Raw genomic sequence first — 12,203 nt, forward strand, 5'->3', positions numbered from 1 at the left:
AGGTCAGGTCGCAGTGGCAGCAGCTGAAGTAAAGAGGCCCAGACCCTTCCCTTCTACTGACACACTGGATCTGGGACTGAGAGACACCCTGTCTCCTGAGTGGGTGTGGCCCAGGAACACCATCCTAACTGCCTCCTCCTGGAGCAGTCTCTCCTGGATAACTGAGCTTCTCTCTCTCAGAGAGTCCGGGCAGAGAAGCTCTTGTTCTCTGGGTCACTCCAGAGCTGGTGACCACAGGTGAGAGGAGAAACCCAGCGCTCAGTGGAGAGCTCTGTCTTCCTGTCCCCTCCTGCCCTCACTCATGAACCAGACCTCCACTCATCTCCGACATGGGCAGGACACTCTGAGAACCAGGGTGTGAGACTTCAAGGAGCTGTTCCTCATCTCAGCCGATCACATGTCAAATAAAAGCCTCACAGTATGACTCGTACCACTGAGTCCAACAACTCTGACAGAGTACATTTGATAGAAAGTCCTTGGGTCCCCTTTGACTCTTGAATTATTTGAGTCCAACAAAGCTGGATAAGACTCCTGTGATGCTGAGCATTTCATACTGAATCGAATCCAACCCACCTGTTTCGAGTCCAACAGTTCCCACTCATCCGAGTGAGTTCCCAGACTCCGGTGGACTCCGAAGTCTTTCACAGCAGCTCCTCTCTACCTTTCTTCATTTCTTCAGTGAACACGGACGCCTGCCCTTCTGCGCCGCCCAGTTGGACTCTTTCATTTTCCAGTGCAGGATTTGAACACACGGCGTGGGTTATTAAATAATGCAACCTGAGCGAACCCCTTTTTATTAAAGTTTGACTCCCTGCAGGTCGGCAGCAATAATCAGTTACGATGCAGCAGAGACGGACGCTGCCGCTTGTTTGTCAGCGATTATGTCGGCGCGGGTCTGTTGACTGTGTTGGAAGCTGCCGGCTCCAGCAGTAGTAAATGATTCAGGGTGTCAAACTGTGTGGTGTGTCGATGGAGCGCTGCACTTTCTTCAGAGAACCAGCCTGGTTTCTAATTAATTGCCGGGTGGTGGAACAGAATCGACTGAAGACTCCACCGATCCGCTTGTGATGTTTCTGTTTTCATCAGAATTTATCGGCTCTAGTACGCCCTTGTTTCCTCGGCATTGCCATCGTCACTGGGTGAAGTCAGCCTGGACAGTGACTCAGCAACAATCTGTGTGACTCATCGATAATTCAGTCTGCTGAGTCAGCTAAGTCAGATGATTGACAGGTGTGTGCGAGACCCGCTAGCTTAGGCTCTGGTACGAAAAACTTATTCGACCCATGGAACCATGAATCCAATAGGTCCGGATGAGTCCCCAAGAAATCCGAGCGAGTCCTCACTCTGACAGATCCATGGGAGTCCTGTGTTTCACAAGTTTTTAGAAGTAGGCTCAAGTCATGGAGTCATTGAGTCTGAAACATCTGAGTCTGATGAACTTCCCAGACACAATATAAATCACAAACTGGACAGGAAATACGTCTGACTCATGGAGTCCCCCACATGGTTCAGGACAGGTACGACAGACACATGAGTCCCATGCTAGAGATTCTGCAGGTCCAAGTCATAAATGATGAGTCATATACATCAGTGTGGCTCCCTTTTTCTTGAGGTGGTAGAAATCAATTTTGTCAGACTCCTGGAAATCACCCACAACTGACAGAATCATGTGAGGTGAGTCAGACACCACTGAGTCTCAACAGATCCACCACATTTGAGTCAGTCTAGTTAAGTCAGACATCACTGTGTGTAACACATTTGAGCGAGTCCCACTGGACAGTGGCTGGTTTGACTCAACGGATCCACCGCATTTGATTCAGTCCAGTTATACGCCAGTCCACTCACGAGCCACTGCATATCGGAGTCAAAGAAGTTGTTAATCTGGCTTGAGTCCAACAAGTCTCAACAGTTCCTCGATGAGTGTGACTTGGTCAGTGACATTTTGGCAAGGTTTGTAAACACAGTCCCACTCCTCTGTATGAGCCCCTGTCTTTGATGTAAATGGCGGATACGCGTCACTCAGGTTGTTGTCGGGTTTAATTCTCTTAGCATCAGAGCTAAAACTGAACCACTCTGTGGGTAAAAATGGTTATAAAAGACACAACTACTGTGTCGACTCCACAATAATAGCTGAGTCCTGAGTGTGTTTATGAAGCTCGTGGGTCCTTGTGTTCATTCCACTTCCCTTCCCAGGAAACCGAGCGGCTGCTCGGCAGGTCGACTCTCTGGAGAAATTTAGGATTCGCAGCGCGAGCAGCGGCACCAGGGAACACGGCCGCGACGTCAGCGCTGTGTTTATAGGCCCGGTGTTGATTTACACCTCGCCACTTTAACACACAGATCACTTCTGACAGGTTAGTTAGGGGGAGGGACAGAGTTGGAATTACTGCTAACCCTCCAGTGTGTGTGTGTGTGTGTGTGTGTGTGTTCAGGTTCACAGGGCTGACTGGAGAGAGTGGTACATTAGAGTGTGACTCAAATGCATTAACAAGACGCCGAGGGAGATGTGTGTGAGAGGAAACCGAGTGTGTGAGAGAAATACCAAGAAGACAGAGGGTTTTTATGACCTGAAACAGGAGGAGTGAGATGTCTTGTTTTCAGGAAAATGGAAGGCAATTTTCACAGGGCTGGGGTGGGTCCCAGCTCCAGACAGACTCCGGCCTTTTGAGAGCTCAGTCGCTGAAGAAGACGAGCTTGATTCATGTGTTCACACTGGTGTGAACGAACTCTTGTGAACGGATGACTGTGAGAGTCGAATTATAAATACTGATGTGTAGCACCGTGAACATTTTTTTTCGTTTTCATCAGTTTCTATTTTTGTACTGTTCTTTTATTTTTATACATTTTTATGTTTTATTACTGTTAAAAAAACTTGATTTGTTTTCACCTTTCACCACTTTCTTTCTTGTATTTTTTGATCCATATTCATTTTCGTGAATATTTTTCCATTTTTTTATATTCACATTTTTATTTCCTGGTCTTTTGATTTTTGCATCAGTTCTCTAAACCTTTTTAAGAACAATTAAAAAAAAAACCCTTTCTTTTCATTGATAGTCTTTCGATCGATTTTATTTCAAATGAAATATAATTTTTGAAGGCCGCTGTTTTATTTTGTAATTATTTTCCCTTTAGTTGTTCTTGGGCAACAGTTTTTTTCAACTTACTTCTTCTTGACATAATGAATCTGAAATGTGACCTTATATAATTTGTGTATTGATAATGGTATTGTGATGATTTTGATTACGATTTTATAATAATATTTTTAATAATTTAATATTTCTATGGTTAATTGTCACATTGATTCACAGCAAGATCTGTGAGACTCGTTGATATTTTCACTCACCTGAGTCAGGATACTTAAATGACTGACAGATCTAAGTCAGTCCCTAAGGCTCCAGCTTTGAGACCGTTGAATTGACCAGTGAAACCATGAGCCCAACAGGTCCTAGTGAGTCTCCGTATGGTGGGTTCTTGATATGAAGTCAGTCTGACTCCAACAAATCTGAGCCAGGACTGAAGATTGTAGACGGGTATATCAGGGAGTAGGTGAGTCTGACACATCCAAGGGAGTCCTGTGTGACACAATTTTTTAGAAGTACGTTCGAGTCACGGAACCATGGACCCAAAACATCTTAGTTCCTGCACATGAAATATGTCATGACATCACGGATCTGAGCGAGTCCGGAATTGCTGGACGAGTCTGACTCATGGAGTCCAACACATCTGAATATGAGCTGGTGTTTTGATGGAGTCATGCGGACGAGATCCCCCGACTGTGACGTCAGCGTGATGCTCTACAGGACAGTCAAGGTCACTGCCATGATGTTCAGACGGTGAAGGACATTAAAGGATGATGGATGCTGGACCCTGCGATGCAGCGTTTGCGACCTCCCCTTGGTTACGTGATCAATATCCGTGGAACCTGTTGGACCGTGGCCGCGTGCTCGGAGCGTGAGCAGCCCTGCAGCTGGAACACAGTCCCAGAAGGTGGTGGATCAGCGCGATCGATCCAGACGCCGCTGCGCTACGGCGACTGAAGCAGCTTTAAAAATCACTTCATATGAATTAGTATTGACGTCGCAGCCTCATCGGCGCCTCTCGCGAATTGATGGAGTGTTCAGGAGCCGGGTGACCTCTGCGCCGGTCAATACGTCCATGACTCACATGCTACTGAAACTGGTTTCATCTCAGACTCCTGCTCCAGGTGAATGACATCTCACTGGGAATGCAAGTCATGACAAGTGCTCTGTCTGTTGGACCTGCTGTTCTGTTCACGCACCAACAGGCGGGGTTCAAAATGGCTGCCGGGGCAGAAGATGGCCGACTCTGGCGAATAGCTGTGAATGAATGAATGAATGAAGTGTCTCCTGCGATGGCTGATGAAGGAGCGGAGCAGATGAATCTGTCTCTCCTCCGTGTCGACGCTGAACAGCTGCTGCTTGATGCTCCATGAAGCCAGAGGTCACTGTGAAGCTGAAGGACGTGGCCGCACCAGCAGGTCTGTGGTCAGTCTGGAGGCTGGCAGGAGAGCTAACAGGTCTCTTTCACAGGTCTGGGGTCTGTGCAGCAGCAGGCTGGTGATTTACTCACACTGAAGTTTGGAATAATCCTGGAAGTAGCCAGTTCAGTCCCCGACCGGCAACCATGGTGTGGAGCTGGACTCTCAAACATGAGCAGAAATCCAACCATAAAGGAACGAAGACTAGAAAGATTGAGATGTGAGAACTTCATCAATAAGTCAGGGTGTGGGACTCTACCTGAACAAAGTTCAGGATGAGGATCAGCTCCGAGTCCCATAAATCTGGTCCAGGATGGAGATCTTTTCCAGGTGAAGTATCTCAATGTGCCGTTCACAGGTGAGGGAAGGACGAAGGTCAGTCAGAAGACAAAGCCCTCGGTGGATTCAGAGTGACTCCAATCTCAGGAGATTCACGAAGACAAGCTCTGATTCAATCATCAATGCTCCAGTCAAGTGCTCCTTCAAAGCCACAACTGTGTTCTGACTCATGTCTCGGTTGCATGACCTGACACATGACTCCGCAATTGTGTCGGACTCCATCTGCAGTCACACAATCCTGACACTCCTTCAAATATCCAAACAACAGGATCATTAAATGTGAAACTTTCATTTGTTACAATCCTCACGTTTGACTTGATCTTCTGGGTCCACATTTTGATTCCTAAGTAGCACTCCATCCTGTGATGCTACATCAGATTTCACATAATCCTCAAATGATTGAATGTGATTTTGTTTAACTTTTAAAATGTGCCACAACTCGATTGGGGTTTCCTGGTCTGAACCAGGATCTGTGAAAGAGACTGAAGCGGTGATGTTGGACTCTATAACTCAGCCCTGCAGTGCTTCATCTGACTCTCAGGGAGGTCAAACTGCACCCTCAACTGTGAAACTCAGACCATAAAACGTTCTTTAATCCAGTGTTAAGCTTTGCCACAAGCGGGTGCTGAAATGTCTGACAGAAGCTTTACTGCTTCATGTGGTCCACAAGTGCCTAACTTGAGTCTTCAGTCTTCAAAGCATGTCCCTAAAGGAGCCACTCGCTCCGATAGTGAGCCACAATCTGACTTGATTCTGCAGATCCTGGCTTGATCTGAACCAGGACTGGAAATGAAACAAACTGTCTTGAGCTCCCTCCCGCCCTCAGGTGGTGTCGAACAGCTTCACCGCCATTTTAGTCTTAATCCCAGTGTTAAGAGTGGAAGACTTCAGATGAGGATTAGAACAAGTGTGATTACTCTCATTTGTGCCTTCCCACCTTTTTGTTGGAGATTCCGGAGTTCAGCGAGAGCTGGGATTAGACCTCGGCGACGACTTGATCCTCGCTAATGCAGTGCTCAACTCCAGAGGAAATTCTAATCTGATGTTGGGCTCAGGTGAGGAGCAGAAGTCTGTGGCAGACAGAGGAGACGTCACAGATGGAAGCAGCACGTCGTGATCAGCGACAGTTGAGTCGGTGGGGAGGACTCGGAGAAGGAGAACCTCGGAGTCTGTTAACACACACACACAACCACGAACACACTCCAACACAGCCACAACAAACACAGAATACACGCACACTCAGCAACAGACGTGTGCTGGAACAAACCCACACTAAAACACATATCCACACACTAGTTCAACACACACTTTCACTACATACACTCACAGACACAAACATGGGTCGCTCACACACAGGATCACAATCCCAGGATATGAAAATGACACACCCGGCTTGAACTATGAAACAGCAACACTTAAAACCCACACCCAGGTACACACAAAACTTTTTTGAAAACATCCGTAAAATGAACAATATAACACATTTCAAACCCACACTTTGGTCACACACTCTTATGCTGAGCCATTGATCCCAACACAACTCAAAATAACACTCAAGTACAAAACACACATGACGCTGTCTTCATTTAAAATGGGAGTCACTCTTAAGCACAACACTGATAATAACCATAACCCTTTCCCCAGCCTCTCCCTCTAAACCTAACCATCCAAAACACATGGCTCACCTGAACCAGGACTCTGAGCCACACTGAAACCCAGGTAGTCTTCATTCTCAAACCGAGGTTTGGATTTATGGTCCAGCAAAAATGTCCCCACAAACAGGTGTGTTTCCAAGACTTCCCCAGACTCGCCCCCACTAAGCTAGGTACACGCACACACTCATAGGAGGAAGCTTCCTCTTCGATGGTCTCTCAGAAGGTCCAGAAGGGGTGGCGTGGTTCTCTTATACACGGTGGCAGGAAGGAGTCTGGGGGTGCAGAGGGTGACGGGGCTGCAGCCACATCAGGACTGAGCAGGCACATGGCGGCGGGGCAGCGAGGGTGGGACATCCCTCTCTCTCTTCCCCCTTCACTCTCACTCCCTCTCTTTCTCCCTGCCTCTCTCTTTTTCCATGTCTCTCACCCTCTCTCTCTATCTCCCCCCTCTCCTCCTCTGTCTCCCTCTCTTTACCCCCTCTCTCCCATTCCCTCCCCCTTTCTCTCGTCCCTCTCTATCTTTCACCCTCACTCCCTTACTCTCTCCCCCCCTCTCACCCACTCTCCCACTCTCTGGCCCATTATCTCCCCCTCTCTCTCTTTCACCCTCTCTCCCTCCTCTCTCCCTCCCTCTCCCAAGCTCTCTTCCCCTCTCCCCCTCCTCCCCCCTCTCCCTCTCTCTCTCCCTCCATCCCTGCAGCCGCCGCGTCCTCTCACGGTGTGAACGGCAGCTGCTCCCCCTCCTCCTCCTCCTCTTCCTCCTCCTCCTCTTTCTCTCTACGTGAGTGCAGGAAGACGAAGCAGGAGGAGGAAGACAAGCAAGGACGTGTCCTCTTTTTCTCCCCGGCAGCTCTGAGCTCTGAGACCCGTCAGGAGAACTTGACTCGGGATTCGGTGGAGGATCGTGAGCAGCAGCGAGTCCCGGACGGAGGTAAACGGTCGGAGGAGCTGTCCGCGCTCGGTGGTGCTGACGGGGAGGCGCGCGTGCGAATCCGCTGCTCTCACTGCGGCTCGCTGCAAAGCACGATCGTCGGAGGGACGTTGCTGCAGCATCCAGGCGCCTTCCCTTCTGGGGGGGCGAGCTGGTGCTTGGGTGGGGTGCAAAGTTTGACCACATGATTCATTTGAAAATACACACGCGACAGTTTGCTCCACTTCAAAGTGTCTGCCGTCAATCATCGGCGCTGACTGACACTTGAAGAAAACGGCTTTCTCGCGGACTTTCTGTGGCGCGGCTGAAGCGCTGACCTCAGTGTCCTTCGCTTGGCGCAGTGGAGAAACGTGTCTTACACGCTGAACCTCGGCAGTTTCGGTCTCAAGTCCGTGTGTCAGTTCACGACCACCAGATCATTCTGAAGGTCGCAGAGAGCGATTTAAAGTGCAAACCCAGAAGCGTGTGATCACTCACAGAGGTACCTGTCTCAGCCTGACCTCAGGTGGGGCAGGAGGGAGGTCTGGAGACCGGGCTGTGAGCGTAATGATTCATTCTGAAATGAATTACAACCGTAGGTTCATGAGTGAATGTGGAGCTCCAGATCCAGAAAGCTCCTCGGCTGGTTCAAAATTCTCAGGTGAAAGAGTGAACCCACAAATGTGGCTGCAGTGACAACGGATCTGAGGAGGCTCGTCCGAAGCTTCCACAGAAACAAGTGTTTCACAAACAAATGTGTTCTCACATGGCTGGATGTGTCAGTCAGGACGGTTGGATGTTGATGTGATCGGATTTTTAAGCCAAGGGAGGAAGAAATTCCAGTATTTACTAGAAGCATGTTGAAGTCTCAGATGTACCTGCAGCGCTCTCGTTCGTGACTCAATGGAGACTCTCACGAGGTTTTCCCACTCGACTCATGGACGGACATTTAACAGCTTTGAATTACGACAGAATCACACTGTGATTTCCAAAGTGTGGAAAAATAACCTCCTCACGAACATTTCACAAATGTGACTGATGGTTGCGAGTCATCTGGAAATGTACATAAATAGCTGCATTCAAAACAGTCATGATTTCATTTAGACATGAAACAAACTTATGCATGTTTTTGTGGGAGGAAACCAGAAGACGTTTGTAACAACACATAGAAATCTGCTGATTGAAAGTCAGGAGGATTCTGAGAGCATTTTTAAAGGCAGTTAATTCACTCAATAATCATTGACTTGCTCCTGGACGTCTAGAAGGATCTTCACTTGAGCATCCTCAGGGGTGTCTCCTACTGGAGGAGCAGAGGTTCTCCTCTGAGTCTCTCCTGGATGACTGAGCTTCTCTCTCTCAGAGAGTCCAGACAGAGAGACTCTTGTTCTCTGGGTCACTCCAGAGCTGGTGACCACAGGTGAGAGGAGGAACCCAGCGGTCAGTGAAGCGCTCTGTCTTCTGGCTCAGCTCTGTCTTCACATGACTGAAGACGTCTTCATCCTCCCCTCACTCATGAGCAAGACCTGAAGATAGGCCAACTCCTCCAACTGTGGAGTTTTCTTTAACATTGTCTCCAACACTCGTGAACAGGAAAAGTGGTCAGGAGAAGTTGCTCCTCCTAACATCCTTTGATTGATGAGTCAGCGTTTGTTTTGTCCTGCTTGCTTCCAGACTGGGCCTCAGACCAGACCTCGACGCTTCCACCAGTGAATGTGACATCGTTTCTCCGAGGCAGGGAATTTAAAAGCCATCATCATGAATTTTGTTATGAAGCAAGCGCTGGGAGGTGAGTGGCACACTTCTTCTGTTCCCGGGTCCATTCATGTTCCTCCCGCGTCCACGCCGGTCTTTACGCTCACGTGCCGCCGTCTCGCTTCACACGTCCTCCCTGAGGCGCTCCGACTGCAGCTCGCTGTAGCAGGCGGCTGATTCTAATGCGGCGTGAACCTCGGTGACCGAGAGGGCATTTCCTGTTCCAGCGAGAGCCTCGGGCGAGCAGGTATTGGCTGGTCGTAATCAGACGGGTTTGTGTTTTATCTCCACACGCTGAGAGCACATTTCCCTCCTGAAGAAGGATGAAGATATGATCTTATCTCTAATAATGCTGTTGCCGCGGTGTGATTCTCCGTCTGCCAGTCGCTTGTTCTGCCGAGATTTGCATAGACGGCGGATGAATTATGGAGGAATGTGTTAGCGTGAATGAATATGTAGAGCCGCTGCACCCAAGGTGAAAAGGTGCTCCTCTTTACGGCAGAAATGTTGGGAGTCAGTCCAGCAGCAAATTCAGAGGCCTGGTTTGCAAAAAGCCAAGGTCAAGTGGGTCGATCCTGGAGGTGAAGAATAGGAGCTGACTTCCAGATGGAGCTCAGATGTATTCAGGACTGGCTGGCGATGGTGTCGGGGAGGGGGCAGGAGTTTACACACTGCCAGTCCATTCTCCTCTTACTGGATCAATACTCCATTTATTTGTGTTATTACCTGATGATGTAATCATGTAGGTCACAATGTCAACTGCTTATCGTGTTTATAAGATACTGCAGGCCCCATGAAATGATTTGGGGGCTGGATTTGGCCCCTGCGCCTTGAGTTTGTCACCCAATCAGCCATAATGCAATGCTCAGAGGAGCCAGTAGGAGGCAGCAGTCCCGGGCTGAGGTGGAGCAGGACCTGTTTACAGTCCAAACTCCTGGTGAACTGAGAACACTCGTGGGCTTCTGAGTGCCTGCTGTATCTGGAGTGGAATATTGATCGGACCTTTGACACTGACTCTCGTGGTGGGTACATGACTGATGCATCACTTCAGCGCAACATAAATAAACTGATAAATAAACACTGCAAAAGTAGGTTGCAGAACAGAAGGCGGTGTTTTGGTCTGAACCGAAGGAGGCGGGGTCAGGAGGACAAGGTTTGAGTGGAGAATCTGGATTATTTGGTCGGAAAAGTGGAGATGTTCTGTTCGCCTGCTACCTTTTCAAATCTACAATGACATGTATCGAAGCAACATGATAACATAGACCGCATTCCCAGAAGAACCTGTTTTCATCGGTGACCACATGGAGACTGCAACAACTTGGAGTACGGTGGATTGTCCAGACAAAACACGGCATGCAATCGTTCTAAACCAGTGGTTAGCCTGGCCCAAACCTAGCTCTAATCCAAACCCTAGCCCAGACACCTACCGTGACCCTGCCTCTGACCACGAGCGCTGGACAGGCTGAGAGGTTTGATGATGTCAGACAGCTCAGCAGCTCCGCCCCCTGAGCAAGACTATGCAGTGCTACAGTCAGGCAGCTTTGTGAGTCACCTGTCCATGGTCAGAACATCGGATCATCGCTCGGTCGAGCTGTGAGAAACCATGGTGACCAAAGCTTCATTACATGACTCTGACTTTTGAGAAGGACCCCGCCCCTCCGTCCCTCTGTGGACGTGACGTCACAAAAAGGTGCCGCAGGTGGGGTGATGTGCGCACTCTGTGGCACCGTGTTTGGTTCCAGGTGGATGAGCCACACACACCAAATCAAAGTTCAGACAAGAAACTTCACCCATGTGCCAAAAAAAAAAGTCAAAGTTCTTCCCTCAGACTCTCAGTTTCCTTTTTTTCCGGGGAGAGTAATGAGTTTTCAATGTGCGGTGGATTAGCTGAAGGCTATTATCTCACTCTTGCTCTCCGCGCGAGGAGGAGAAAGTCACACTCCATCTGCTCCCATCTAGGCCAACATTTGTATTCTGTCGGTTTTTATACAGCAAAGAGAAGGACGGGCTCCCGAGAGCCGCTTGTCTCTGTCACTCCTGCACCCCTCAGCTATCTCAAAGCTTTCGGAGATCACAGAGGTCCTCTGCAGTCACGACCCGACAGAGACGCACTTCAGAGCGCGGACACGTGAGGAGAATGCACATCGGCGTGTAGTGATGCAATGCTACTGAGGAGTGACGTCGCCCTTTGCTCTGTTGCTAGCAACACTGGCTGGTTTGACTCCAGGGGAGGCGGAGCCCTTGAGCAGCGGCACGTTCTGAGGAAAACCTCAGTTATGTTTCGGGCACTTTGACTCCTGCAGATGTAAGTCGCTGACATGACGCAAGACTAGCTGTGTGGCGACTCCAAGGACAGGCAGGATTGGTTGCAGTATTGTCCACACGCTTTTTTCCGAATAAATAGCATGAAGCTACATGAAAACAGACTTGCGTAGTTCAGTGGAAGCGTAGCCTCGTGTCGTGCTTCTGAGAGAGTGGGTAACATTCTACTCATGGCAACTCATGGCAGGACTCTCTCAGATCTGTGAGGCTCCTAGCTTTCACAAGTCGCACAACAAGTGCGACTTTGGAGACTTTGGAGAAGAAAGCGCTGCACCTGGGCTTCCCCCTGGTGGACATTAATGCCACCTCGGTGACTTAAAATAAAAGCTGAGGAGGTAAAACCCTGGCTACGGCATGAACGAGTCACCTCTGTGTTGCACCATGACAGGACTCAAATTGAAGTCAGGTCACTGCAGTAGAAGTGTGCGATTCAGCAATTTAAGGAGTCTGCTTGGTCACACTTGGTCACACTTGGTCACACTTGGTCAAGAGTGTCAGAGCGCGTCCATCTCAGTTACTGGCGATTCCACAGAGGAGTCTGGGACAGACAAAGACAACAGACACATTCCGGGTGGGATCCCTCCTGCATTTGTAGGACTCATAAGCAGCGACTCCAAGGAAAGCAGAGTGGTGACTCACAGCAGAAGGTAGGAAACAATCAGAACATTTATGGGATTTATGTCGCCAGTTCTGCCTCATTATGCAGGACACACACACAAACACACAC

At 49.1% G+C, this 12,203-nt stretch overlaps 1 protein-coding gene across 1 annotated transcript in view; it reads left to right on the forward strand.

The window, feature by feature from the left end:
* The first annotated feature begins 7,240 nt into the window (after positions 1-7,240).
* Positions 7,241-12,203, forward strand: part of LOC128767126 (complexin-1-like) — a 34,551-nt gene continuing 29,588 nt past the window's right edge. Inside the window, exons 1-2 of the mRNA XM_053878880.1 lie at positions 7,241-7,423; positions 9,074-9,188. Coding sequence (XP_053734855.1) covers positions 9,158-9,188 — 31 coding nt within the window. The 5' untranslated portion in view covers positions 7,241-7,423; positions 9,074-9,157. The remainder of the gene's footprint in view (positions 7,424-9,073; positions 9,189-12,203) is intronic.

This window comes from Synchiropus splendidus, chromosome 11 (assembly GCF_027744825.2).
Source record: "Synchiropus splendidus isolate RoL2022-P1 chromosome 11, RoL_Sspl_1.0, whole genome shotgun sequence".
NCBI lineage: Eukaryota > Metazoa > Chordata > Actinopteri > Syngnathiformes > Callionymidae > Synchiropus > Synchiropus splendidus.